The 27,930-nt window shown below is 46.3% G+C and overlaps 12 protein-coding genes across 12 annotated transcripts; 5 read left to right on the top strand and 7 right to left on the bottom strand.

Moving 5' to 3' along the window:
- On the bottom strand, positions 1–369 carry DFJ58DRAFT_842451 (uncharacterized protein; the record flags this gene model as incomplete). Its single annotated transcript, XM_041392836.1, has 1 exon — positions 1–369. One exon carries the CDS (start codon positions 367–369, stop codon positions 1–3), a length of 369 nt encoding a protein of 122 aa, XP_041242728.1.
- A 2,556-nt stretch (positions 370–2,925) lies between these two features.
- Positions 2,926–3,772, top strand: DFJ58DRAFT_914712 (uncharacterized protein; the record flags this gene model as incomplete). Its single annotated transcript, XM_041395402.1, has 3 exons — positions 2,926–2,994; positions 3,044–3,132; positions 3,230–3,772. The coding sequence occupies exons 1-3, from the start codon at positions 2,952–2,954 to the stop codon at positions 3,770–3,772; spliced, it is 675 nt and encodes a 224-aa protein (XP_041242727.1). The 5' UTR covers positions 2,926–2,951.
- A 789-nt stretch (positions 3,773–4,561) lies between these two features.
- DFJ58DRAFT_645728 (uncharacterized protein) lies at positions 4,562–4,819 on the top strand (the record flags this gene model as incomplete). The annotated part of the gene is made up of 1 exon (XM_041381427.1): positions 4,562–4,819. A coding segment is annotated over one exon (258 nt), but the record flags the coding sequence as incomplete, so codon positions are not given.
- A 796-nt stretch (positions 4,820–5,615) lies between these two features.
- DFJ58DRAFT_842449 (uncharacterized protein) lies at positions 5,616–7,402 on the bottom strand (the record flags this gene model as incomplete). Its single annotated transcript, XM_041392835.1, has 9 exons — positions 5,616–5,709; positions 5,782–5,852; positions 5,923–6,061; positions 6,245–6,271; positions 6,654–6,721; positions 6,773–6,889; positions 6,940–7,088; positions 7,137–7,278; positions 7,376–7,402. The coding sequence occupies 9 exons, from the start codon at positions 7,400–7,402 to the stop codon at positions 5,616–5,618; spliced, it is 834 nt and encodes a 277-aa protein (XP_041242725.1).
- Positions 7,403–8,628: 1,226 nt separating this feature from the next.
- Positions 8,629–10,780, bottom strand: DFJ58DRAFT_888122 (cytochrome P450; the record flags this gene model as incomplete). Its single annotated transcript, XM_041394686.1, has 10 exons — positions 10,496–10,780; positions 10,117–10,441; positions 9,943–10,070; positions 9,730–9,870; positions 9,579–9,655; positions 9,330–9,519; positions 9,192–9,273; positions 9,006–9,131; positions 8,764–8,910; positions 8,629–8,710 (listed from the first exon to the last, which is right to left on the bottom strand). Exons 1-10 carry the CDS (start codon positions 10,545–10,547, stop codon positions 8,629–8,631), a joined length of 1,350 nt encoding a protein of 449 aa, XP_041242724.1. The 5' UTR covers positions 10,548–10,780.
- Positions 10,781–11,734: 954 nt separating this feature from the next.
- On the bottom strand, positions 11,735–12,052 carry DFJ58DRAFT_662055 (uncharacterized protein; the record flags this gene model as incomplete). The annotated part of the gene is made up of 1 exon (XM_041382272.1): positions 11,735–12,052. One exon carries the CDS (start codon positions 12,050–12,052, stop codon positions 11,735–11,737), a length of 318 nt encoding a protein of 105 aa, XP_041242723.1.
- A 958-nt stretch (positions 12,053–13,010) lies between these two features.
- DFJ58DRAFT_729255 (uncharacterized protein) lies at positions 13,011–14,119 on the bottom strand (the record flags this gene model as incomplete). The annotated part of the gene is made up of 3 exons (XM_041385725.1): positions 13,011–13,286; positions 13,342–13,504; positions 13,746–14,119. 3 exons carry the CDS (start codon positions 14,117–14,119, stop codon positions 13,011–13,013), a joined length of 813 nt encoding a protein of 270 aa, XP_041242722.1.
- An 820-nt stretch (positions 14,120–14,939) lies between these two features.
- On the top strand, positions 14,940–16,834 carry DFJ58DRAFT_842446 (uncharacterized protein; the record flags this gene model as incomplete). The annotated part of the gene is made up of 7 exons (XM_041392834.1): positions 14,940–15,201; positions 15,257–15,771; positions 15,823–16,024; positions 16,076–16,304; positions 16,355–16,487; positions 16,537–16,712; positions 16,831–16,834. 7 exons carry the CDS (start codon positions 14,940–14,942, stop codon positions 16,832–16,834), a joined length of 1,521 nt encoding a protein of 506 aa, XP_041242721.1.
- Positions 16,835–18,590: 1,756 nt separating this feature from the next.
- DFJ58DRAFT_635544 (uncharacterized protein) lies at positions 18,591–18,830 on the top strand (the record flags this gene model as incomplete). The annotated part of the gene is made up of 1 exon (XM_041381275.1): positions 18,591–18,830. A coding segment is annotated over one exon (240 nt), but the record flags the coding sequence as incomplete, so codon positions are not given.
- A 444-nt stretch (positions 18,831–19,274) lies between these two features.
- Positions 19,275–19,712, top strand: DFJ58DRAFT_662118 (uncharacterized protein; the record flags this gene model as incomplete). The annotated part of the gene is made up of 1 exon (XM_041382280.1): positions 19,275–19,712. One exon carries the CDS (start codon positions 19,275–19,277, stop codon positions 19,710–19,712), a length of 438 nt encoding a protein of 145 aa, XP_041242719.1.
- A 1,578-nt stretch (positions 19,713–21,290) lies between these two features.
- DFJ58DRAFT_729252 (uncharacterized protein) lies at positions 21,291–23,881 on the bottom strand (the record flags this gene model as incomplete). The annotated part of the gene is made up of 11 exons (XM_041385724.1): positions 21,291–21,379; positions 21,414–21,498; positions 21,545–21,661; positions 21,703–22,071; positions 22,138–22,344; positions 22,399–22,646; positions 22,703–22,867; positions 22,915–23,033; positions 23,086–23,214; positions 23,268–23,656; positions 23,702–23,881. The coding sequence occupies 11 exons, from the start codon at positions 23,879–23,881 to the stop codon at positions 21,291–21,293; spliced, it is 2,097 nt and encodes a 698-aa protein (XP_041242718.1).
- Positions 23,882–24,722: 841 nt separating this feature from the next.
- On the bottom strand, positions 24,723–26,570 carry DFJ58DRAFT_729251 (uncharacterized protein; the record flags this gene model as incomplete). The annotated part of the gene is made up of 9 exons (XM_041385723.1): positions 24,723–25,322; positions 25,376–25,570; positions 25,625–25,696; positions 25,752–25,959; positions 26,103–26,165; positions 26,213–26,262; positions 26,321–26,369; positions 26,423–26,474; positions 26,528–26,570. The coding sequence occupies 9 exons, from the start codon at positions 26,568–26,570 to the stop codon at positions 24,723–24,725; spliced, it is 1,332 nt and encodes a 443-aa protein (XP_041242717.1).
- Between the last annotated feature and the right edge of the window lie 1,360 nt (positions 26,571–27,930).

The following is a 27,930-nucleotide window of genomic DNA, read 5'->3' as shown; positions in this document are numbered from 1 at the left end:
TTAATGGCGGAAGTGGAAGCGAGCAGTGCACAGGTGGCTGCGCAGCACAACCTTCTCATCATCTGATGAGTCTGGCATCTGTTCGAACGTGGGAGCCGTCAGCATCAGCTCCACATGGTCGCAGTAAGATGACAGGGAGGGTATCACCTTGATCATCATCATAGTGCGCGAATAGTTGCTAACGCGGAATGGAAGATGCATGACCGCGATAGATCGTACCACTATAGTCGTGTCAACCGGGAAATCACTCGAGTCCGACAAGGCACCAGTGACTCCGTGATGTGTACCAGCTTGCAAGTTCAGATCTAGTTCAGATGTCTGGGCCGAGGTATCTGCGCTCAGGGTCGATACTGAGGAGGCCGCAACCATTGTTGCCGAATCGTACCCGATCCTATGAACCCCTCGAAACGAAGCTTGCAGGGACATTCAAAGACAGCCGGGATGCGCTCACTCAAGGGACACTCCCAGTATAACCTTGAAGGGAGCGGGGTTTCAGAGCGAAATAGCACAACTCGATACTCGTATATCAAAATCAATGCCACGACGGACTGATGGGGGTACGCCTCACATCAGGGCATTCGCGACTTCAGAGATAGAAGGGACACCGGGGGTCCCATAGATTAGAAAGTACTGTCCTACATAGGGTATTATCCTCAATGAACACAAATTGGAATTAAAAAAAATAAAAAATCAATGCCCAGTTTCAAGCTTTTTGTCAAGATCTACTCACATATATGATCCTATGAACAATGTTTTGTTCCAGAGAAGATCCCCGTTCATGATCCCCGCAATTCGTTCCGTTCATGTGATGTTAGATCAGCCCGCACGTCAAGGCAATGCGGCAAATCAATAAGTCACCACCAGGTACAAATTAATTTGGGGAAATCGGCCCGAAGACAGTGGATCTGAAATACCCTGGACTGAAGAGTTTATACTGCCCTTTCGTACCTGAAGATGACATAGATGAGCGGCTGTACTCAGGGATATGCTAGGGAGGCGTTATATGGAGACGCATATGCAGCTTTTCCGCAGGTATAGTACTATAATGACACGGGGGACCAGGATATTTTTATCCTTCATTTGAATTCAAGTCCAAGGTAGCAAATATGCTTGCCCAGGAATCCGTGATCGGTCCCCCTGTTTATATAGACGTACATCAACACCAAGGATGCAAATGATGGGATTAACGAGGCCTGGGCCACCCTTGAGATGAGGAGGATGATGTCCTAGCATCAACTCGCTTTTCAGATGTTCCCGTTGAGAAGGACGCGTACACTTGACCAAGGTCTTTGTAGTGATATGACGGCGGAGAGAACCATACGGGCATTTGGCCCTGCCAGTGTGAATATCATAGAGCATGATCGGATAATGTGTATGTTTATGATCAGATTTGGACGCACTGGATGAACGCTAAGCAAGTTGTGCTTCAACTATATTTTTTATTTGGTTCCGATTTCTGTCCGTTGGGGTAAAATACCCTATGTCGGACAGTACTGCTTCAACTATTAGTTAGTAGACTTAGTCGAGACCCGAGCGGGCCGGGAAAGAGAAATTCGTTGCCAAAAACAGGCCACGCTCTGCAACCGTCGGGCTAGGCAGATCTCAGTCAGACCTGTTTGCGGCGAGCCGTGGGCGGTCGGTACACCTCAACGAAAGATCCATAGTATTAGTATGTGTGGATCGCCCGGTTCAATTCAACAAGTCAATTTGAACCAGTCTTTAATTACTTGTAAGAGTACTTGCAACCGTGACTGTCTCGGAAGCCACGGCAAGTTTGTCAGTACCCCCGCTATAGTAGGACTTACTTAATACTCACTTGCACAACCGAAGTTCCCGATGTTCAACGCCAGAAAAACTGTCCAAGCCGCAGCATATTGGCAGCCGTGCCCAATTTGACGAATCCAAAAATGACCCAGGACAAACAATGGTGCCAGGTATCGTTGTGGCAGACGTCCAATCCGAATAATTTCCCACGTCTTTCAGGTTCACTCTTGTTCTTCGTCACAATTGCAAGCTGTTGAAGGCATTTGTCACTCGTCGTATCCTCCGGTGCATTAATTTTAGCTAACTCATCTTGTATTCGACCTGCAAAATGACTTGGAGTCTTGCAAGCGGTACCCTGCCTTTGTTTCCACGACACTAGTACTTTCGACCATCCTCCACCGTCACTGCATCAGTTCAATTGGATAGAATGGACATATTTTTCTGTGTACTTGACGGTCTTTTTCAGCGTATTGTTTACGCTACGTACACTGGATTCTACATCTCACCTTATCATGAGTATGCCAAATCAATAATATGCGTGATACAGCCAGCTAACAACTTGCTTGATGAGAGTGGCCGGGACAAGGGGACTCCGAGTCTGAGACTTCCCCATGTCCACTCCAACCTTGGTCTGCCTTTGTAACTCATCATGATGGCCCCACACGGCCCACCTCTTTAGACAGGCCTCCCCTTTCAACTGAACTCCGGTCTATACTATACTCCCGTCTTGCCAAATACCATTCATTTTACGCCACTGCAAACAGGCTACAGCCCATCCTTGATTCTTTTTGAGATTTTCTTCGATACGCCATGACGCACTGCAACCAACATTTCAGGCTTGAAGGTGGGCACATCCATACGATCTTGACCTTCATTTCGTTATCTTCACACTCTACCCCACAATCATGAGCGGAAAAAAATCTCGAAGTTCTCTCCTTTCGCATACCTGCACAGCACAGGCATTTACGTGTCCATCATTATCGACTCGAAGAGATACTGAAAATCAGCTGTCTGAGTCCTATCATCCGATAGTTCTGTAACGTAGGACGATACTGTGACCTTGTAAAGACTTTCCACGTATCCAGTATTCATTGTCCATCTGCACATCTCCATGTGCACCCAAATTATATTGAAGATCACGGCTTCCTTCGACTCTGGGACGCGGAGAAGTCATCGGCCAACTTGAAATGTTGTGGCATGAGCTACTCGAGCATGGAGGCGAGCCCTTTGGTGAGTAGTTTGCTTTGATTCGTGCATGTCTATTAACTTGGAGTTATAGATCTGTACTTTTCACCCATTCGTGATGCCCGGCCTTCTCTGACACTGAAGGTCGCTGTTGTGCAGACTCGTGGAAATCCATTGCTTCATGTAAGTAACACTAGCCCACAGGCCTTCGGTCTCTACTAACTAAAATGCAATCTGCAGTCTATTTATGAAAATAAATTTGCTCATCGCACTTGCACAGGCCACATACGATTTGCCAAACAAGAATGTCGCTGAACTGACTAATGCTTTGGAGCTATTCAGTTCGTTCTGGACCAGCGTCCGGTTAATCATCCTCACCGCGCGGGCCGCTCTCACCAATCTCGCGTGGGCCGCCTTCAAGGGTACATTGGCAAGGATCTCCAAGACATCGACTCTACTATATCTCTATTCCGTGACGCCCTTGTATTACGCCCGCAGCGTCACCCCCGATCATGTCTATTATCTCACCGAAGCACTGACTAGGCCCCCAACTACTGCTGCCAGCATCGGCGAAACTGCCCAACTCTACTATGAGCTGCTACCTCTCTGTTTCGAGGGCACATATCTTCGGAAGCATCACAATTGTGTCGGTTATGTTATCGGCCAATGTAACAATCTACCAATAGATGTGTCCGATAAAGGCATCCACCTTCGACGAATCGTGCTCAAGCTCTGCCAAGTTCCAACTGGGGTCGTTAATGCCATCTCGATGCCCTCACCAAGCTTGCAAAGTAGGCTTCGTACAATGCGGCAGCGTCGATGATATAGACGAGAGCATACCCTCCATCGTGACGCCGTTCTCTGTGCCCTGAGGGACATTCTGATCGTGGTACCTACTTAAGATACTTGACCGTGGCACTCGGCAACTGCCGCTTCAATTGCGAAGGCAAATCTCATGACATTGGTGAGGCCATCTCTTTGTACGAAGAAGTGGGATCTCGTGATAGAGCATTGAGCAGCCTAGGAAGCGCCATCCTCTAACGTTCCCAACCATGCAGTGATATTAGTGATATCAATGATACCAGCCAGGCAATCAACCTCCATCACGACACGCTGATGTTGCGCCGACCTCGACATCCACGACGGGGACACCACACTCAATGACCTTGCCTGCGCGCTCATCATTAGATATCATAGCGTGCATGTCAGCGATGATCTTGACGAGGCCATCAAGCTACTCCGCGAATGCCTTCTGTTACTGGAGCCAGAGCGTCGTAGAACTCGCAATTTGAGCTCGGCGCTCTACTCTTGTTTCACGCAAACTCGGATGGAGGAAGATATTAAGGAGGCCATTCATCTTTGCCAACAATTATTGGAGGCTTCACCTTCACCGCATCCAGAAAGATGCCTTGGCTATGTGCAGCTGCAGACGGCCTATCTGTGCCGCTACTAGCTCTAGCCCGGAGGCTTGCCCGGAGGATGTCTACATCTGCTTTTACACGTCAACACTTTCGGCTCTGATCAGAGCTAGACAGACGATGACGTGCGTGGTTCCAACTTTCGTAGCCATCGGACAAAGTCAACCGGGGCGCAGGGCAGGGTACGGTGCTCGCCACTATTGACAGCGGGCTTGAGCTTGTTCATAAATTTGTTCCCTTCAATGTCAGGTTTACTAATCTTTCTGGCGATGAAAGCCACACAGGCAGGTTCACTCAAAGCTTTGCGATGCAACAACTGGGTACATCTCGCTTGTCATGGCAAAAAGGACCGTGACCAGCCTTACAATTCACGTTTTGCCATGAGAGGCAAACCTCTGATACTGCTTGACATCATGGAGAACAATGCTCCGCAAACTGAGTTCGCATTCTTACCACTGCCGCTGATGATAAGGATATGCCCGACGAGGTCATTCATCTTGCAGTTGGTCTGTAGTTTTCAGGGTTTAAGAGCGTCAATGTCACGCTGTGGGCAGTCGATGACGCTGTCGCAAAACACGTCGTCAAAGCTTTCTACGAGAGTTCAAGATTTGAATATCGGTGTGTAGTGCTACAAGTTGTTGATCTTAGATTCTCTATCGTCCCGTTGGTTTCGTTGCAGTGTTACTTGAAACTGAAGCATTGCATTGCATCCTCTCTCGTGCTACCATCTACTCTCAGAAACATCAATCATTGCTCGATTATTCGAATATGTCCTTTAAGAACCATGTAAGACTAGCTTCAAAATTGTCATGGTTCTGGTTTCGAACGATTACCCCAGTCTGCCGCAGGAGACTATTGGTCTCTACCTTCGATTCACTGTTTCTTCTTCATGCACTCAGGCCCTGCAACGTTCGGATTCCAAGCCACTCTGTAAGTCCTTCTGCACCTCTGAATGCGTCAAGTACCACCAGCACAACAGGCGCGTCGGTGGGCACCACAGAAAATTTATCTCTCATAGAGGCAGCATGTACTGTCTACCATAGGGCTAACGCCCCAGCGGACAATGAACAATGACTTGAAAAAAATCTCTCATAGAGCACTTCTCGAGTTATTTCTTCGTTACTCATACCAAGGAGGCGAAGATGACGATCTTACCTCATACCTCCCTAATAATTACGAGACTCATGGGACTCCCTTCGGTGACGGCATCAATTTTTTTGTGGGGTGATATCCCTCCGCTGGTCTCATTCAGGCACGCCCGACTCCGTTGCGATACTTGAGAGGTGGCTTAGCATCTATAGATGTCTCAGACATTATCCCGGACTCCACGTCGAATATTGTCCTGTAGATATGCTGGTGTAAATAAAGACAACAGTACATAAGACATGACAAACATTAACTCACCTCCACATACCTACTGCAGTTCGCATGGAGACGGGTGCAAATTCGATTGACGAATACAGTAAGCCTGATACCAGTACTATACTGCGCAGCACACATGAAATACGTATCACAATATTAGAACCAGTACAATGTACCAATGAAACACACCAACCTTGTTTGGGAAAGTCAATTCGATAGTATTTTTCTTCGGCGCGCACGTCGCTTGTACCCCTGGCAGTGCTTTGTTCCGCCCTATTTGATTGGCATTGGCGGTACATAGTGCACACCAGGCACCAGAATGTTCCTGTAGCCTATAAATGTAATGAGCCCAGGCAGGCAGAGGGATCGGAGGTAACCGGTACACAAGTGACAAAATGGTTGCGTTAACATCGGCTGTCTATGATTATGGTTGGGACCGTCAATGTGGTTTTGGGGGTGCTTTTGTAAGAGTCCCTAAGCCTTGTTCGCCGCATACGACGGAAATTAGTGTGTACATTAAGAACCAGAGCGTTACTGCTGGCCTAGGAAAACAACAAGAGCGGAAGTGAGCAGCGCACGGGTGGTAGGGTTGCTGCACGTCACAACGTCCCTCATCATGCAATGAGACTGACATCTTAGGGTGGGCATCAACATAGTCATAGTAAGATGGTAGGGAGGGTATTACCTTAATCATGATGATTGCAAAGAGACAGTTTTTTGCGTGGAATGAATGATAGGAAACCAATATGATAGATCGCAGTACACAGTTGTGTCAACCGGGAAAGTCCGACAAGGAACGAGTGAGCTTTGTGATATGCACCAGCTCAGATCTAGTTCAGATGTCTGGGCTATAGGGTCAAAACTGGGGGAGTCCCGAAATCATACGCGATCCTAGAATGAAGCGGTGTAGCGGAAATTAAAGACCGTCCCGACCGTAGAGTATGGCCTTCCAACATAGCCGAGGTGCATGACATCGGGGGATCGCCAGCAGCCTATAAAATTTAAACTTCAACTAATGACTGGAAACTATGAATTTTATTCACTATCTCATCTATGGCGAACTTGTAGGGCGCAGAAACCATCTTTTGGACCATTTCGTGCAATTCACGCGCTAGGGCGCTTGAAGCCAGCTCCAGGAAGCCATTCGGGGACCTTGTCCACTAAAACGATAAGGTCATTGGAACCGAATCATTTCAATGCTATAGCTTACAGAATGGAAGAGAATCAACCATGAAGGCACCGGGAGGGTGGACTGCGAGAATTGATCGAGAGCTCGTTCAGCAATATTGATGAAGGGATCACTGCTCTCTTCACTTCGTGACCATAAAGAGATGCGCGAATGATAGCCGGTCAGCGGTGCTGTAAAAATTCAAAATCATGTCAATGCAAGAATGAATTACTACATACTGTCGAATGTGTTTACTATAATTGGTCGGGTGTTGCAAGTACAACGCTTGAGGAATCGGTGAGTTTCAATCTCCTCAATCGGCTTGTAGATGTCCAATGCCGCGCGGCTGTCAATGGCGCAGTAGAGGAACCTCTCCTTGCGCTACCGACGAAACGGTCACCGTAAGAGAGAAGAGGTAAAGCGTCCTTCCAGCCAGCAAGTTCGCCAGCTATAGGAAGAACAGGACGGGTCAGCACACCGTGCTCTTGTTATCGAGCATGCCCATCACAGTCTTGACAGGGTTCAACACAATGGTGTGCTGACCCAGAACCTCGACGTGCGAGATATCACCTGCAGACAAAACTTTGAAGATGATTTATGGTGCATGACGGGCAAATGGGCATATCGCATTCGCATGGTATCGTATGGTGGATGTTTGGCGACAGTTTATCATTTGTCATGCCGCATATATACATTTTCTGCAGTATTTATCGTTGTATACCTGTCACAGCAGATTTGTCAGTCTCGATGCCGCACATTATAATTGCCTTCATCCTCACTGCGGGCAACAGTGAGCTCAACCACTGCATTATTTCACCACTTGGTTACGACATCCATTCCTTTTGCAAGCCCCAGTTACAATGGATCGAGTGTATCATATATGTGAAGTTGCCAAGGTATCACTCACTGTATGTTATCACAGGCTACACTTGATGATGGAAGACACGGTAGAACAAGGTCAGCATTGATAATAAGATGGCACTAAGCCTAACAATCGCGGAGTAGGCAAATAAGAACTAAAGCAGGTCGGCTGTGCCACATTACCAGGACCAACTTGGAGTTCCATGGTCAGTGGTTGGCGACGCATTATGCATTAGATTTAGAACGGGTTTGTACTAAATCAGAGAGAAAGTTTCGCTGTTGCCCAGTTTCCAGCTGTCTACATCTCGAAACCAGCTTCGGAGGAAAGAATTAAGTTGGATTGGATTGAAAGATGAAGGGGCAGAGATGTGGGTCATGGTAGAGTCCAGGAGCGTCAGACCAAAGTTTCCCATCCTACGCGCTCAAACAAGCGACGACGGAGATAAAAAATCGATGGCACTAGAGAGTTCTGACATTAACGAAGCCTGCGGTTCCGCAGTTTTAATGATTGAGAGATGAACTTCGGGATGCTAATAAGATGGTGCACTCAGCACGATAAGTCTGTCGTACGTAAAGCCTAAGGTGTCGGTCAATGAATAGAGTCAAAATACTTGCGTGCGCTCTTGATCATGGGGCGGGAGGTGCCAGACAGGCGGATTATCAGGAAGACCACACGCGTCTTCAATACCAGAGCATACATTGCCAACAACATAGAACAAGAAAACATGTACAATTGTATCGCGATGTGACACCGCATTTGATCCCGCACTGTAATGCAAAGTTCAAAATGTGACAGACCTGGATGTCAGATGCGAAAATTGCCACTCACAGCAAGTACTTTCCTCAGCTTTGTATTTCACTTTCGCACGCTTAGTAGTTAGCGTCCTGTTCAATGAGCGCGACGGCTTTCGAAGAGCGAGGCTTAATGGAACACTTGAAGGGTTTTGGGTGGCTAGAAGGGTATCTATCGGATTAGCGCCGAACGTGATCAGATATGTAACCTACCTGATCGTGCCTGATGATTGATCAACGTCAGGGATGATCTCAATACCATTCTCGACAGTCTTCGAGATATCGAACACGGCCAGTGACATCGCGATGGATAACCAGACAGAGGCTTCAACGAGGTGGATACCTGTGAACGAAAAGCAACTGAACGTCAGAATACAGTTTGGGAGTTGGGAATACCTGGACAAATACTGCAGAGCAGAAAGTTAGCATGGCACAAAAACTTGCGACATACTTACCGCCTTCCAAAGCCGAAACAGATCGTGCGGGGTTCTGTCTCAGGCTTCTTTCCGTCATTGGCTAAGAAGCGTTCAGGGTTGAATTGCCAAGGGTTAACATATATCTCCGGGTCATGGAGCATGAACCTGTCATTATATCATTATAATCTGTTGAAACATTGAATATGGAGAGAAGAGGGTACCAACCAGATGTTAGGTATGACCACGGAACCTTTTGGGATGTAGTACCCGTCGTGGATGTCGTCCTCAGAGACACAGTGGGGAAAACCTGACATTGAGATACCGTTCGGCAATAAAAATATTCATTAAACGAGATGCACGGACCGGTAGGGGTAACAGCATGCCACCGTAGGGCTTCTTTGGCAAGCGCTCCAATGTAAGGGAGAGAGTCCTGGTCGGTGATGGAGGGAAGACGATCAGGGCCGACAACAGCATCTATTTCAGCCTGAGCCTTCTTCTGCACATCAGGGAATAGCGTCATAGCTAAGAAGAACGAGTTGATGGTAGAAACAGTCTGAGGAAAGAAGTGTAGTACTCTCAGAAGATGGTTATTAGAAATATGGAGGGACCAACTGTGTCGGAAGCACCGGCGTATAGAGTTGCAGCACACCATTTGACAACGTGCTCGTCTTCCGCTGACAAAGGACTGTCTCCCAACAGATTCGATTGTGAAAGACTCCGGGGCAATGCCAGCAGCCTGTAAAAGTCGGGCTTCAACGCATACTCGCAAAACTATAAATGATGGCCACCATCTGATCTACGACGAACTTATACGGTGCAGAGACCATCTCTTCAAGGGTGTCGTGCCACTCGCGGGCCACACGTTTGAAGCCAGCACCAGGGAACCATTCAGGGGCCTTGACCACTAAAAACGGTGAGACCATTGAAAGTAAACGTCTGAATGCTATGGCTTACAGAATGGCACGACATCAGCCACGAAGGCGCCAGGAGCGGGTGACACGCGACCACTGGTCAAGAGCGCGGTCTGCTACGTCAACGAAGGGATCGTCGTTCTCTTTCACTTCATAACCATGAGAGATGCGCAGAATGACAGCGCCAGCGGTGCTATGAAAATCAAAATTGTGTCAATGCAAAGATAAATAATACATACTGTCGAACATGTGCCTCTAGTTGATCGGGTTTTTTTGAACACACGCTTGATGAATCGGCGAGTCTCGACCTCCTCGACTGGTTGTATATGCCCATAGCGGCGCGCGTGCCAATGACGTTGTGGAAATTTTTGCGGTGCCTGCGTAAACGGTCGCCGTAAGGGAGGAGAGCCGTAACGTTTTTCCAGCCAATAAGTTCGCCACCAACAGGAAGAATTGGACGATCAGAGTATATAGTGCTCTTGTTGTCCAGCATGTCCATCGCAGTCTTGAGGGAGTTCAGCACCACGATGTGTTGACCCAGTACCTCAATATGCAAAATATCACCTGCGGATAGTAAGACCTCGAAATGCAAGATTGTGGCAAACGAGAGGCACTCACCATACTTCTTGCCCCACTCCGTGAAGGTGAGCCAGGGCTTGATGTGAGGCATGTCCAGGACATTCCCCGATAAGAGGCCACCCCGGAGGACCAGGGGATATGCGGCAGGGTTCTTCTTGTTGAACACCCTGCTTCAGCAGATACACTCCGACACAAGCAAGGCATAGGTGGAGCCCAGTGATGTTGGTGAGAGTTAACATGGTCTAATACTGGGAAAGGACGATCGACTCAAGAGTGGGACGGTTGTAGTGGGGCTTGAAGGATCAGATAATAGTCCTATCTGCGGACATGTTCAATTTATGACCCCAACTCGGACTTCTCAAAAGTGGGACGGTTGTAGTGGGGCTTGAAGGATCAGATGATAGTCCTATCTGCGGACATGTTCAATTTATGACCAAACTCAGGCTTCTCAAGATGCACCCATCACGAGGCCTCCTCACTTACCTTTCACCCTATCACCAAACACCGCAGCGAATCCCCCAGGGGACCCGATTATGGATTATGTAGGGGGAAGAATGGAATTAGTATGCCATGCAGCCCTGAGCCTTGTACACGGCAATTGGCAACATGGTCGCTGAGTGCTGAATGGTGATTATAGTGATGGCCAGTGCCACGTCCGGTCCTGAACCACGGTCCGAACCCGAACTGTTTCGAACCTGACCGAAGTCCGGTTCAAAGTTCGGGAAATAGGGGGAACCGAATCGTTGGTCCGGTCCACCGTTCGAGGACTTCATCAGTAAATTCACGAATTGCTTAATTTCCTTTTAAGCTCTTATTTTTCCGACCCAAGAGCGGACAAGAACCAGAACACCTCCTTGTCACAAGGAGCAACAAGCTGCCAAGAAGATCCCTTCCTCTTGATTTGAGCATTTTTGCACTTTTTTTCATTTGTCCTGCACTTTTGCACTTGTTTTTAGAATGAGCTACATTACAATCCCCTTATGTCGCACTTATTTTTAGCTTGTTCACACTATATACACTTGTTCACACTTGTTACGAGGAAAAAACAATTGCATTTCAACCGGACAAGAGGATTAAGTAGATAAAAGGTTAAACAAGGAGAAAAATAAGTACTAGCAAGTAGATTAATAATGAGCGCGACAAAGCAAATGGAGGCGGGCAATGAGACAGCATGTAAAAAAGACAAGGGAACATAGCATGAATAACCTTGAAGGTACTAGTAGCGTCGAAGCTCATAGTCAGTTGCAAAATAAACTACAAGAGTGAAGGACATTACCTCTAGAAAATGAGCGCTCGCTCATCCCCAGATTCTTCGTCCACATCCATCCACGCGCCGCCACGCCTCTTCATGGCGAGGCTCTGTGCAAGCTCGGAGTTTCGGATAAGGACCGAGTCTGGCAAGCGTGTGATAGATGCCATGTAAGCCCTCGTGTGCGCACCCCAATTGGCTTCTGAAAATGCCAAGGGGACGCTGCTCTGGTTGCCTGTGGGCGGATTGACGTCGAGTGGGGTCTTGTTGCCTCGACCATTGCCAGAGGTGTCGATGTCTCCTAGGAGCATGTGTCCATTGAAGAAAAGCCTTATGGCAAGTTCCATCTGAAATACAGGGTAAGTTAAGTCAGCTGTATGAGAGGGTAGAAAACATGTGCTGCTGCCGTGGCAAGACTAAGAGCGCCCCTCGAGTGCCCCGGCACTGTATCGTTCGTTCCTGGCAGGTTGACAGCACCGGACATGGCACACTTGTGCTGCACGAGGACCTGTACAATGAGGTCAGACTGGAATGGGTTGGACACCTCTCCGTCCTGCGCGATGTCCCCCAAATAAGAAGCTGAACTTTTCGAGTAAGGCCGATGCAAAATCTTTGCGGTCCTCATCAGTCTTGAGATCATCTTGCAAAGTCATGAAGTTTGCGAGTATGGCGAGAGCCACATTGCTAAAGGTATTGCACCACTCTGACAACCACTGGAGGGTCTAAAAAAAGAAATGACAGATTTAAATCATGTTTGAAAAAAAAACGTACAATGGCAAGGACAGGCCCATCAGCTTCAACTGTGTGTGGAATCTTGCCTTTGTAGACTGCATTCCAGACTGACTGCAAGATAGGACAGACAACGTCATCTGCAAGGGTCCATACTTCATCTAAATCGCCGATGCAGTGAATGATGGTAGGGATGAACTGTTGTGCCCACTTGTTCCCACCTGACAACCCTTAGGAAGATGCTTCTTCCTGTATGCAGAGCGTACAATTGGCTTGGAGGGAGCGGAGGACTCAGACTTCAGCCGCTTTGCTGGAGGGGCTTTGAGCGTGGCAGCACATTAGTCTAATATCTTGTGATCAGTAAAATGTAGTATGAGACACTGAAACTTACTGTAGAGGTCACCCGGCGCATGAACACTGGGTCAACAGGTTTGGTCTTCACATCTTCATTGGCACCCTGCACACTTTCGGCCTTGGATGACAGCTCCATTATGTCATCATAGTCCAGAGGAGGGTGACAGCTTCCGCTTCTGACTCGCCAGGGAGTCAAAATCCATTGGGGGGGTGGAGCGGGACCTAGGTTTTTGGGCGAGGGGGAGGAGGTTCAAGGTCAGAATCAAGGTCCAAGGACTGTAGCTCGTGATTGGCATCATCATCGGCCTTATACTCCCTTAGGAAATCGAGTTGTGTAGCAGGGTTGGTGCCGTCAGAATCTATTAAGTGGCCGCGGATGTCTGCGAAGACATCGATGTCATCCACATCTTCAATCGGATCAGGCTGTTCGGTTGCACTGTGACAGGTAACATCTGAAGGGACTACACCGTCAAGAGCTTTGGGAACAATCACAATACCCTGCAGCTGTGGTTAAAACTACGTAGAATTTAAATATAGATAGAATCAGACTCACCGCGTAAGCCTTGTTGCTTGTAATATGAGAAAGAGGTTTTGCGAGCTCCTCGTCATCCTCGTCCTCATCAGACGCATACATATTGAACTCTGTAAAGCCTCCAGCATTTGAGGGTACTGATGGGTGTGGGTGGGGGCGGAACATTGCTGCTGATGGTGCTCCCCTTTGTGAGCTTAGAGTAACTGGTCCGTGGATGAATGGAAGATGTAGAAGGATTCCCCCTCAACGACGCGGCTGGCTTTGAGGCAGTCGCAGGAAGATTCGACAGCCACCCTGGGACACGTCCAGCAAGTGCAAATTTTTGGGAACTTGTAGCATCAGAATTGTATGTCGTGATATCAAGAAAAAAAAGAGTAGTTTCAGTCAAAAGAAGCATCATCATAGTTACTGATAGATAAACTCACACATCAGACGTCTTCTGAACTTCTCCATCACGTGCCTTTGTTGAGTCGATAACGATGCCAGCGTTTAATACTGCTTGAATTGCTTCTCTCACCGCCAGTTTCTTCTTCTTTTTGGTTTGGACTGGCTCCCCATCCTCATCCTCACTTGCAGGATTTTCGATGCTAGCATCAGCTGCTAACTTTTTAGCTCCACCCCCGCGACCCCTGCCTTTGGTGACAAGAGGCTTATCGGCGACAATTTTTGCTCCTGCCTGCCTATCATCCATAGTCGAGTTGGAGGTCTTCAAGTCCTTTGCAGCTTTCCCCACTGGGCGTGCATGAGGACACTTAGGCTTAGGTGCGTCAACATGCATAGCATCTTGGTCAGCCTGCATCTGTGCCTGCAAAGTAGCAATACACTAATAACTTTCTTGTACAGCTTTTTCACTTGCCTCCTTTGCCTCCCTTTCACGTTGGTCGTCAGCGGCCTTTCAGCAGTGGTATGCTTCTTTCCACAACTATTGATTAAAATGCGCCCGGGATGCTGAGTTGCGTTCTTAGGTCGAGTCCCCATGTGCATTGTAACTGCGTCAGGTTGAGACATTCTATCGATAGACGGTTTTGTAGGCTGACGAAAATTGAAGGCAGTGTGTTACCAAGTTGAAGGTGAGTTTCGTCACTCTAAAATTTGTAGCCAAAGCTGACTCTGAATAATATTTCTTAACGTATTGAGGGTCGATTGCAACATCCAGAGCATCAATATTCGCCAGCGCTTTTCGGCACAATGTGCTCAACAAAATGACATGTCCCGGATTGAAATACCTTAAGTACGGTGAGTATCAATGTTTACCAGAACCTTTCCGGTGATATAATGACATCTAATAGCCTAGGGAATGTTCACCAGAACCTTTCCTGTGGTGGGGTGACCATCATCAATGTTCACCAGAACTTTTCTGGTGGTGTGATGACATAAATGTCCATTTTAACAAACCCTTTCTGGGGTAGTGCACATTTTTGTTCCAACGGCACCTTTGAAAGGGTAATTTTTTCTTCAATATTAGCGGCCAGTTTTAAACCTTCACTAGGTCCATACATTGCATCAACACTACTCATATGATGCGCAGAAAACCGGCCTACTCACCGTTGCCCTTCAGTTTCCATGCTATCTCCAGGCTGTATGTGCTGGTTTCGAAAATCTCTGGCCGCACTCAACACATGCACGTGTCCCATCCCATTGCACCTACTCTGGATCTTCCCCAACCGCAACAGCTTCCATCTCCACCTCAGTCGCCTCCTCCTGATTTCCTGCCACCCCCTCCTGATTTCTCGCCACCCCCTCCTGATTTCTCACCACCCCCTCCTGATTTCTTGCCTCCCCGATCACCACCTGGTCCAATGGCTGATGATGAGGATCCAGACTCAGAATTCACTGATGCGAGTGAGCGTTACTATTGTATGTATCACTCGCTCCTCAATGGTAAGTACCTTTCAATCTGCGCTTTTCACGTGTTCTGATTCTGACACGCTCTTAGGACGACCATGCACAGCTGACGGCGCATTTCTGCCCCCTGGCACACCACCAACTCCTGTCCCACCAAAGTCTCCTCACGACTGGAGCCCGTATTGTAATGATATCGAATTTGCAATGGCAGAGTTTGTTTTCAAACAAAGTCATATGTCTAACAAAGCTACAGACTTATTACTCGACTTAATGGCTGCGCAGCTGTTAAAACACAACGACCACCCTCCATTCGCGGATCACAAGGATTTGCACAAGGTCATCGATGCCACACAACTTGGCAATGTCACTTGGCAATGTCTCTCGGTTCAATACACAGGGGAACACCCTGAACATGATGCTCCTCCATGGATGGACAGAGAATATGAGGTCTGGTACAGAGACCCCCGCATGATGGCGCATAACATGTTAGTGAACCCTACCTACAAGGGTGAGATTGACTATGTGCCATTTCGGGAGTATGATGCATTGGACGATACACACCGATGGAGAGACTTTATGTCTGCGGACTGGGCATGGCAACAAGCTGTACGTATTTCATGTATTCCTTGTGACTTGGGGTATCCTGACATCCACTAGGACGAGATATCGAAGGATCCAAACACACATGGATCGATGTTCGTTCCGATAATTCTTGGTAGCGACAAGACCACCGTTTCTGTGGGCACAGGTAATAATGAATATTACCCCCTGTATGCCTCGATCGGCAATGTGCACAACAATGTGCGATGCGCTCATCACGACACTCTTGTCATCATTGGTTTCCTGGCTATACCTAAAAGTACGTGTATTAAAATTTAAAATTTAATTCTTTATCTGAGCTATGTCGCAGCTGATAGGCAACATGCTCATGACGATTTGTTTCGTGTATTTCGCCGGCAGCTTTTTCACTGTTCACTATCCGCAATTCTATCTACCCTGAAGCCTGTGATGACTGAGTATGAAGTCCTGTGTTGTGCAGACGGTCACTTTCGACGTGTTATATTTGGCCTTGGACCCTACATAGCCGACTACGAGGAGCAACTGGTGCTGTCCTGTACTGTTAAAAATTGGTGCCCAAAGTGTGTTTTAAGTCGCACTCAGCATCAACATTTACTGACAATGTTTGTAGATGCCTTGCAAGTCGGGGAGATCTCGATGGTGGTGGTCTCTCACGCTGTCGAGAGCATACAGATGTCCTCATACATGAAAATATCCACCCAGATACATTGTGGCATGAATATGGTATCATAAGTGTTCTCATCGTGAGTGATCCACCCGCTCTCAAACTATACACTAATCTATTTTGTACAGCCATTCACAAATGACTTCCCCCGAGCCGACATCCATCAATTAATATCATTTGATCTCCTCCACCAGCTAGTCAAAGGCGCCTTCAAGGATCATTTGGTGGAATGGGTAGTAAAGTACCTTAGACTTGAGCATGGGACCAAACGAGGAGACGAGATCATGAGCGACATAGATCGAAGGTATACTACCTCACTCGTAAATCTGATGTTTTCTAACCTTGAGTCAGAATTGCTGTTGTGGCTCCATTTGCTGGTCTACGGCGATTTCCTGACAGCTGCGGCTTTAAACAATGGACAGGTAAACGATTCCAAAGCCCTTATGAAGGTCTTCATTCCGGCTATTGAAGGCCACATACCTCAAGACATGGTGCATGCGTTTCACGCACTTTTAGAATTTTGTTATATCGCACGACACAATGTAATTACTGAAGCCTCTCTGGATCAACTCAAAGACGCGCTTGCTCGGTTTTACCACTACCCGCTGTCTTAATAACCGAGGGTCTTATATGAAAACGTGTAAGAATGTAATGACACCACAATTACACTGGATAAGACTTCTTGCCAGTCCTCGATTAACACGGTCTTACGACTTTTCTTCTTTCGTGGTAGATAACGTGTGAGTTCTTGGGAGGCTCGCTAAACCAATCAGTCAGATTAACTTAGCCGGAGCTTTATTATTTCTGATTGAAACTATGGGATTGTCTAGGATATACCGTCTAGACACTTGAACTGGTTTCCTGAATATACGGTTAACTGTTGAGAAAGCTGGTCTCAAATGTGACTACGTGGACCAAAGCTCGTGTTGGTCAATATACAAATACCTGGTGAGAACGCTGGTCTCACAAATAACAACAATGACAAATAAAAAATAAAAACAATGACAAATAACAACAATGACAAATAACAACAATGACCAAAGCTCGTGTTGGTCAGTATACAAATACCTGGTGAGAATGCTGGTCTCACAAATAACAACGTTGACCAAAGCTCGTGTTGGTCAGTAAACACTACGTGGTGAGAACACTGGTCTCACAAAACTGGGTTTCTATCGCGAGAAACTTACGTAATCTCAAGGGAAACACTTTCCCTGCACTTGCCTGGACAGTTCTTACAAAGGAAATGGGCTTTGTAAGCAGCAATTTGTTCAGACTGAAGCTTCTTAGGTGAGAGTTCAATTTGCTCAAGTGGGAGTTCTTGAATGCAACAAGTGGGAGATCTATTTTTTTGGGGGAGAATGGGCTCTCCTTATATACATTTTGTGTGGGAATATTATGTAAGTAAAAAGGTGATGTAATGACTTCAGAATGTGGGAAGAATATTCCAAAAACTGGAGCAGAATGTTCTAGCAGGTGCAAAAGAACATTCCAGAATATTCATGGTGGGATAATGACATCATTCTGAGTCACTATGAGTCACTATGAGTCATTATGAGTCATTGGAATGTTCTAGCAAATTCCATGGAACATGACATCATTATGACATCACTATGATATCATATCTTTCAACCAAAATACCTGCAGGAGTGTATGTGAAGTCCTATGACATCATTATGACATCATACCCTGTAGGTACAATTTTATGAAGCATCTGATTAGTCAGAGCATCCTAATAGAAAAGCAAAGTAAAGAAACACTAGAGAAAACAACTCAGAAATAATGGAACAAATAATAGTACACAATACGCGGGCTTTTTAGATAGGTTTTTGTTAGGCTTTGAACTTTTCTCTATGGGTTTCTCTAGCCAAAGTGAATAAGCCAAATGAAAGGCAATGCGTTGGCCTTCATTTTGCTTCTCATATCAACTAGGTCATTATGTGATTCCCATCTCACATATGACTTTTCTTCAAAACATGGTGGATTCATGAATCGCTGAGGGAAAACTGAAACTATTGGACCAAGGTTTGATACCAAGGTATGGGTTGACTAGTCTGAGGACTAAGCTAACAGACTTTGTCTTTTAGGGGGATACCTAGTAGTCATGTTCATGCATGATTCCCAAATCATGCAGGACACCGCCAGATCTTCGAAACCACGGGCACAGTCCCTCACTTCTCGTTACCCCCGCCAGCACTCAATGACCCACTATGCGGACATGATCCGACTGTTTGGTGCGCCGAACGGATTGTGCTCGTTGATCACGGAATCCAAGCACATTAAGGCTGTGAAACAACCTTGGAGGTGGTCTAGCAAGCATAACACCATTGGCCAAATGCTTTTGGCTAACCAACGCCTCGACAAACTCGCAGCATCTCGTGTAGACTTCACTACTCGTGGGATGCTCGTTGGCTCTGTATTATCAAGAGCTGTGGCCGCTCTGCGTAAGTTTTTGTATCTAATCTTATCATTTTGCATACTCAATATGCAGCTGTCGTCCTTGAAGATAATCCAGATGCCCCTGTTATTGTGCCACAGGCAGAAGATGATGTTGACGGCCCGACTGTACTGCTCTCATTTGTAAAGCTCGCAAGGTCTCCTCGTAAGTGATGCTCTAATGTGTCGGTTTTAATACTCACCAAGGTTTTTCTTAGAACGAATGCGGGCACAGACTGTACCAGAACTAGCAGGCGAAGTCAATGTACCATACCTGTGACGCCTTATCCGTCATTTTCTGTTTTCGCAATGATCCTTGCAACCCTGAAGATGTCCCTGCTGCTAGCTGCCCTTGATATAATGGTAGACTTCATGTCTTTAATTCTGCTGCTGCGACTTTTATGCGCCAAGTGATCCCAGTGGCATTGGTGGCATGCGACGAGAACAGATCCACGCATGTCCATCCTGGCGGAATGTCTATCCCCGTAATGATTGCGTGTTTGTCAACACCAATTCAGACCTTGAAGGGATGAAAGGGCTTGAAGTTGCCAGAGTCAGATGTTTTTTTTCCTTTAGATATAATTGGGCCGCCACGTATCCATGCGCTCTTGTTCATTGGTTCGATAAGGTCGGTGACTCTGCCGACAAGGATACTGGCATGTGGATAGTCCATCCAAGTGTTCGTGACGATGGCACCCCAAACCTTGCTGTTATTCATATTGACACCATTTACCGTGCAGCGCACTTAATCCCTGTCTACGGTCCCGATTTCATTCCTAAGGACATTGAGTATTTTCATTCTTATGATGCTTTCCGCTTATTCTATGTCAATAAATACGCCGATCACCATGTGTTCGAGATAGCGTCTTGATCCCCCTTCCTATGGCAGAACAGTAAGTCTTAATCTCCTCCAAATACCACCAACTCAAAGTCCTGGAGCTAGGATTGACCTCCACGTCCAATTACCACTAACTCAAGTGCACATAATTCTGTGGTCCACCTCCACCTTATGAAGATCACGACTTTGTAAGTCCCTCCTTGGCGGGTCTGCAACAGCAGCTTCTGCTGAACAAGACGTACTGACCAGTTATTCTCATCAGCAGCAACAACCACAGCCATCTCCCCCTGGTCCATTCCCAGTCCCAACCAAACCCGAGGGTAAGTCCCTCCTTGGCGGGTCTGCAACAGCAGCTTCTGCTGAACAAGACATACTGATGAGTTATTCTCGTCAGCGGCAACAACCACAGCCATCTCCCCTGGTCCATTCCCAGTCCCTCCTTGGCGGGTCTGCAACAGCAGCATTAAGAGTTCTGCCTCAGAGGTAAAGTACCTGTGCCCATACTGCTAATGAATAGCGCCGCTTATCCTTTTGCGCGATAGCATGGTGCGAGCTTGCCACCCGCTCCCGCACACCTTTCAGTCTTATAGTACTGCATAACCTGTTGATAGGACATGTACATTGGCCTGCAAAACCAGGTGTACAGGACACCAGCCGGTCTATGCACTTACTGTATAGGCCGGTCATGCAGAACCCTTACAGGCCGATGCCCCAAACAGAAAATGATATCTCTGCACTCCCTGTGCAGGCCGATGCCCCAGACAGAAAATAATATCTATGATATTTCTGCACTAACCCTTGCAGGCCAATGCCTCATATAGAAAATATATCTTTTGCTGATGAAGTAGGACCCCTACAGGCTCATGCCTCATATAGAGAATGATATTTCTATGCAACTTATATAGGTGAAACCAGCATATTGAAGTAGATCTTGCCAACCTTGCATCCTTGATATTTATGCAGGCTGTCCTAAATGCCCTAATATGAAATGAGATTCCATATAGGAGTAGGTCTAAGCAACCTCATTCATATAATAAATGATATATCTCAGATGGGATAATATAAATGGTGAATGAATAAAAAATAAAATACAATCTACCAACACTCCTTACTGAAGGGTGGCCCACTAATATCAGTGGCTGGCTGCCCATGTCCTGCATCCTGTACAGACTGGCTGGCCCACTGGGCCAATATAATATCAGTAGGCCGGCCACCCATGTCCTGCATACAGCATGGGGTGGCTGGCCCACTGGGCCAATATAATATCAGTGGGTCGGCCGCCCATATGCTACATACAGCATAGAGTGGGTGGCCCACTGGGCCAATATAATATCAGTGGGCCGGCTGCCCATATTCTACATACAGCATAGGGTGGGTGGCCCACTGGGCCAATATGATATCAAGTCCGGCCACCCATGCCCTGCATACTATACAGACTGGCTGGCCCACTGGGCCAATAGAGGACCTTTGTCAATTATATTGACCATACAATACACAGGGTATTGTCTATGCTAACATTAATGTTACTCAAAATTGATGTGAAAATTGAAATATATATGACACCAAACTGCAAGAAGGGAATTCTATGGTATTGTGCTAATAACAGTGTCCTCAGTCCTTATACTTCTTTGAAGCTACTCTCTCTTGGGTAGAGCGACGAGGAGGATCTGGAGGAGCAGATGTCTTCACCTTTTTCATGACTGAATCATATCACATCTGTTGCTGGTCGCTTACCCTTCCCTTTTCCCCCAGTGTTAGTATTGCTTGCCTTCTTTGAGGTGGTAGCCCTCTCCTCAGCCATCCGAGATGCCTCAACAATCTGAAGCCTCCTCAGCAACCCTCTTCTCCTCAGCCATCCAAGACACCTCAGCAGCTCTCTTTTCCTCCACTACCTTCTTCTCCTCAGCAACCCGATCCTCCTCATCCACCTTCTTTTCTTCTGCACCCTGGCCTGCTCTGCCTCCCTCCTCTCTTTCACTCGCCTTTTGTTCTCCAGACGCCTCATATGAACTTCTTCACTCACTGTCATCTGCTTCTCATTATCACCTGGCAGCATTGCATCCACCTTCACCTGGATTTTAGTAATTGCCTCCTCGATCTTCTCCCCTGCCTGGATACCAAGGATGGAGTTATCCGAATATTCAGGTACATCATCTCCAGCCTCATCTGCTTCATACTCCTGAGCACAGCTACACTCACAAAGGAGGAGTCCAAGTCCCAGGACAACAATCATACCCCAACCACGAGATTTGATGATATAGTTCTCTAGCTCCTCCAAAGCCAGAAAGGACAACTGAAAATTATCGTGCATATTTTGAGGGTAGATATGCCTCAGACCATGTCCAAGATGCCCAGACAGGCAGATGTTGCTTCCTAGCCTTGCCCTTAGGATCTGGAGTTTTGCTTTCAAAAAGAGTCAAATTTAATGTTGTATTACAGAGTAGTGAATTATACACACTGTCTTGGAAAGTTTTTGAACTGTGGCCAAGAGACGACGATATGATGGGAGGATAGAGAGAGACTGAAGATGACTGACTATGTCACCGCCAATATGGAATTTTGGGCAGGAATTGAAAAGAGATGGAGCGTAGCTAGCATGTATTGCCAAGTCTTCCTCTTTGTCAGAAGAAAGATTGGCTTGGGGGGCCTTCTTCAGTACCTTGTCCTCATCAGATGATACTTGAACATATTTTCGACTCTTCCTTGATTTTTGACTTACATCCCCCTGCTTAGCCAGTGAATCATAGAAGTCACCTTCCTTGTACCCAACAAACCGTACAACTGGTTCATTACGGTTAGCATGATATTTCCAAAGTGAAAAGATCATGCTGATGGCTTCCTTCTGCAGGTGAGAAGGATCCTTGATGATGACATTCCGGGGGATACAGTCCATGTCAAGGTAATGGTCTGGATCTTGGGTAATATGACCCCAGGGGACCACAGCCCGAGGGTTGTTTGAGATGACCGCTGTTGAATGTAATCTGTCAGAAAAATACAGTACTTCGAAAATAGAAATGAATCACCATAAGCCTTTTGAAATACCTTTCGTACGACCTTCTGCTGGTTCTTGAGTATGAGAGATTCAAAGCCTGTCGGTAGGCAAGGATAGCCCTCATCGTCTACATGCACCATTAAATTGGGCACCTTCTCATCGTCCTCATCAGATTCATCCTCAGGGTCTATAGCTGCTACTAGATCATTAGCAATTCAATAAATTGCAATATCCAAAACTTACCGTACTCGGCTTCATTCAGCCAGTCAGCAAGTCGATCTTGTGAGTCTCCTGCCCATTTCTTGTTGTCTTTGGAAGCCAGAGTAAAAGTTTTCTTTGCCTTCCTGGGACAGGATTCCCAGCTAAACCAATATTTTATCAATAGTAATGTCAGTGGTAAAACATAACACTGACATGGTCGTTCCAGGCATTTTTCCCTCCCCTCTATCATGAGCTGCAAGAATCACAATATGTAAGCCCATAGTTCTTCCTGCCATCTTTATGAAGTCCTCCATGATTTTCTTCTGGTGTCGGCTGTGGTATCTGTAGATACACATGAGTTTTTCTTAAATATATCAATGTAGTATAAAAAATACCTGTCCTTTGCATCAGAATGAGGACCTTCCTGGTTCCACTTTTCTGCCACAAGTCTGAGCTCCTCAAGCACAGCTGGTGACAGGGCATTGTACCAGGACCAAACCAGCTTTGTCCTTGTCCCCATGGACCTTAAATCAGAGGTGTCGCGATGCTTCTTGTCATACTCCCCAATTTCTTCTTTGAACAATTTCTGAGCGACATCAAAAGGTGAGAATTTGGTCTTGAAAGCTGCAGCATCCAGAGGCTTATCATCCTTACAGTCTTTGACCATGTCTACAGTGACAATGCCTGGACCAGACATGAGTTTATGACCTCCCTGTATGATTTTTTCCTCAAGATCCCGATCCTCGTCATCCTCCAGGAACCGCAAGTAATATGTACGAATAGCCTATAAAATTAGATTAATGTAAACACAACCATACTGGAAACTCACTTTACGAAGATTATTATCTGGAAGCATGGTAGAAGGATCCTTCGCCTGATCAGTTTGAACTATAGTATCCTTGATACTTTTGAGGATCGTAGCTCTCTTGGTTGTGTTTCCTTTGGCGGAAACATAGGCTATCTTGTGCTCATCCAAAACAGCCTTGAATACATGTGTCCAGTCAGCCATGATATGCAAAAATCTTTGAGAATGCAGGCCGGTATGAGTTTGCAGAAAGTGCAACCAGTACTTGACAACAGATCAACAAACCATGTCACATGATCAACAACACGGTCACATGCTCATCAAGTGACTATCTTGAGGTCACGTGATTCAAATCACAAGTACAAAATCACCTAAGTATACATCTGACCGACTGATAAATTTAATGACATTAGCTTGTATACCAAATCTCAAGATTCAGACACCAAACAAATGATTACTCAAACTCTGAACAATAATAACATAAGCGGAGTACAATGTAAGACAAATAGCACTGAAAAACATGTAAATCAAGCAAACTGTGTCTCTAATGGAATATCCAACCAAGTACTACCATTCTTCCTACCAGAATACAGTACTGTGGACCCTGGTGGCTGAGAGAATGTATGGCTTACACTGCAAGAGTCATTTTTGCACTCAAAAATGTAAGTCTTGTCCTTGCTGCCTTTGACATAGGCGGACCTCCAAGAATTAGCCCAACCACACCCACTGCATTGGATAGGCAGGTGGTTGCCCCAAGGACGGACCTCCAAATTAGCCCATGCAAACCTAGAGCAAGTGAGGGCACCCTCCTCAACAGTCAACAGAAATATGTCAGAGTGTCGACCAAGGTCACAGGACTGTGTGAGCATATCCTTGAATGCTAAATAAAGTGGGCACCGTCCAATGAGAACCCTCTCTGTGAACGAAATGAGCAAGTGCAAAGCGAAAGACGGTTGAAAATGAGGAGCATTGAATGCGATGGTACCGGTTAACTTGTGTCTGTGGGAACATCAATATAAGGCATGTCAAATAAAGGCAAAAAAATTTACCAGGCAACAGCCTCTTGCAAGCCATGGAATGAGTCTGAGTTGTTGACAAGGGAGCCGCAACATAACATCCAGAGGTAAGATTCCTGGGCGTGGTCGATGATAGTTTGCCAGGGTTGGAGAATTATTCCAAGAACTGCAACAAGCGTCACTATTGGCCAACTTTGAAAGAAAAAACTCACATCATCAACCAAAGTGCTGAGATAGTTGTTGGTATCACCATCCTCATACCCAATAAAAGGGTTGCCAAAATCCTCATCAGTATGAGTGGAAATGCCGATGACTACACGTTCCCAGATGAACAAGTTCTTCAAAACTTTAATCATCTTCCAGACTTTGCTGCGGTAGGGGGCGGCCTTGGCATCAGACCCAATGTCATAGTAGACATCAAGATATTCGATGCCGTCGCCAGTGTAGTAGGGCTTGAGAAAGGAATGAGCGAACTCCAAAGGGCTACCAGCCACTGACAAGTTGACGAGAATAAGGTGTATAAAAATCACTGGCGCCGCCGATATTTCGGCTAGCTCGGACAACTCAAGCGCACCGTTGATGGGCAAGAACCTATCCAAGGCCGGAAGGCCATTCGCGTTATAGAAACCCTGTTATCACTGAGGTGCAAACAAATAAAATAATAAGATAAAAAACAACTCACAAAGTAGGTGCCGCCTTGTTCCATCTTGATATGGCAACAAATGCACCTGAATGAGACGTCCTCTTGCAGGACTTTGGTCTCCAGATCGGGCGGCAGCTGCAGGCAGAGTCTGCACACCACTCTGGGGCACAGAGCGCACATGAAGAGGGTATTGTCTTCATAGCGCTCTGCACCATCCCTGCAGAGTATGCAGAACTAAGAGCAAGATGAAGCAAATTAGTAACTAGAGTACTGAGAAAATAGACGCACCTCGTTGTGACCACCTAGTTTGTCCAAGTCCCCACCTCCAATAGGCAAGGTAGCCTTGGCGGCGGTCAAAGCCTTATAAGAAAGATATAGTGAATCAGCAAATACAAGACAGAAAAGATAGATGCACCTTATGATGAGCATTTCTCTTTTCAAGGTCCCCACCTCCCACAGTTGTGACCTTGGAGGCAGTCAAAGCCTTCCTTCTCTGGGCGTCTACTCCAGAAGTACCAGTTTTACCGGTTCTTGAAGTAGTGAGGAGGATGCGTGGTGCTGAGCCACCATTGGATTTTTTGGCGGTGTTCTTGGTGCGGGCCATGGTGGATGAGCGTTCAAAGCTGAGATTGTAGTTAGTATTAGCATAGTTGACAAAAATAAAACAAAAAAACTCACCTGACAAAAAGAAGCAGATGCAGAAGCGACGCGTTGACAAAAAGATGTGTTACCAAAAAGACGCGTTAACAAAAGAGAGGAAACTCACCTGACCAAAGGACGCAGAAGCAGAAGAGGGGCGTTGACAAAAGATGCGTTATCAAAAGAGAATCTGAAACTGTAGTCAGTATACCGCAAGTCACAAAAAGATAAACTTACATGACTGAAGAGACGCGTTGGAAAGAGACGCGTTGACAAGAGAGAGAGAACTAAAAGGAGATGCGTCATCAAAAGAGAGTCATCAAAAGACAGAGGCACTCACATGACCAAATAGACACGTTGGAAAAAAGAGACGCGTTGAACAAGAGAGAGAGAACTAGAAGGAGACGTGTCATAAAAAGAGAGTCATAAAAAGACAGAGACACTCACATGACCAAATAGACGCGTTGGAAAAAGAGACGCGTTGACAAGAGGGAGAGAACTAGAAGGAGATGTGTCAACAAAAGAGACACATCAAAAGACATAGACACTCACAAATAGACGCGTCAACAAAAGAGACACCAGCAAAGAGACGCATCAAAAGACATATCCAAAATCAGTCAGTATATCGTACAAAAACAAACAAAAGACACTCACATGACCAAATAGACACATTAGCAAAAGAGACGCGTTGACAAGAGAGAGAGAAGAGACTTTGAGAAAAGAAACAAGTCCAAAAACCAACCAAACATACACGTGACATCCACCGGCAAAGTCTGACAACCAGTGGATTGAGCGTGGGAATGGCCGGTACAAACATCAACAAATTAACAAACGATACTTCAACTCTCAATATTGTTCCCACGGTTCATCTTTCTCAACCATCAACCATGACTCCACTTCCTTCTCAATACATCTTAACTCTTACTTACTCTACATATATTTTGTATGTGCCTGTCCTTTGGCTACTTGCAGACTGCAGCTGCAAGTAGTCAAAGGCAGTGTCACATTAATTTTCAGCCGCTCTCAGTAAGTAATTCTCAAGTGTTATGGTTTGTAGTACTAACTTTGTTTATTTACACCTATAATTTGACAGCCGGCGTGCTATCAAGCTTTTGCTTGATAGCGTGCACCTTGAGGTCAGTCTTTGATATTGATTCCTTACTGACTCTTTTGATTTTAGTTTCTACTTGGCTATCCATGTCCCCAGGGACTGGCGCCTTGAATGTTGAAATCTGGGGGACTGAGTCTTGGCTATCCATGTCCCCAGGGACTGGCGCCTTTACTTGGGATCTGGGGGATATGTTCTTGACTATCCATGTCCCCAGGGACTGGCGCCTTGAATGTTGGGATCTGGGGGACTGAGTCTTGGCTATCCATGTCCCCAGGGACTGGCGCCTTTGACTTTGGAATCTGGGGGCTATGTTCTTGACTATCCATGTCCCCAGGGACTGGCGCCTTGAATGTTGGGATCTGGGGGACTGAGTCTTGGCTGTCCATGTCCCCAGGGACTGGCGCCTTTACTTGGGATCTGGGGGATACAGTTTGTGTTTCTCATATTTTGCAGCTTTTGTGCCTATTGACCTCTTTTGCAGCTTTTGTGCCTGCCTTTTATTGTTGAGCTGGTCTTTTCTTGCTTCAAGTATACTCCAATACTAACTGCATTTTATTCTGTAGCTTTCTATAATATTTTCATGCTTTGCGCCTGCCTGGTTGGTGGAGGTAGTCTTTTTGTTTCAAATATACTCTAAAGCTAACCACATTTCTTTCTCTAGCTTTCTATATCATTTCTCATTTCATCACTCCTTTGTTATTTTAAACTGGTAAGCGCCAATTTAATATTCAATATCATACTGACTTGCACTACACCAGATTATAAATTACTGCACATTTTACCTATATTTTGTACTGTAGGGTGCAAGGCTTGGATGGAGAGGGCCCCTCCATCCTTGTCTTGC

Source organism: Suillus subalutaceus (genome assembly GCF_016647625.1).
Source record: "Suillus subalutaceus strain FC151 chromosome Unknown DFJ58scaffold_70, whole genome shotgun sequence".
Lineage (NCBI taxonomy): Eukaryota > Fungi > Basidiomycota > Agaricomycetes > Boletales > Suillaceae > Suillus > Suillus subalutaceus.
This window is presented reverse-complemented; position numbering and strand designations above follow the sequence as displayed.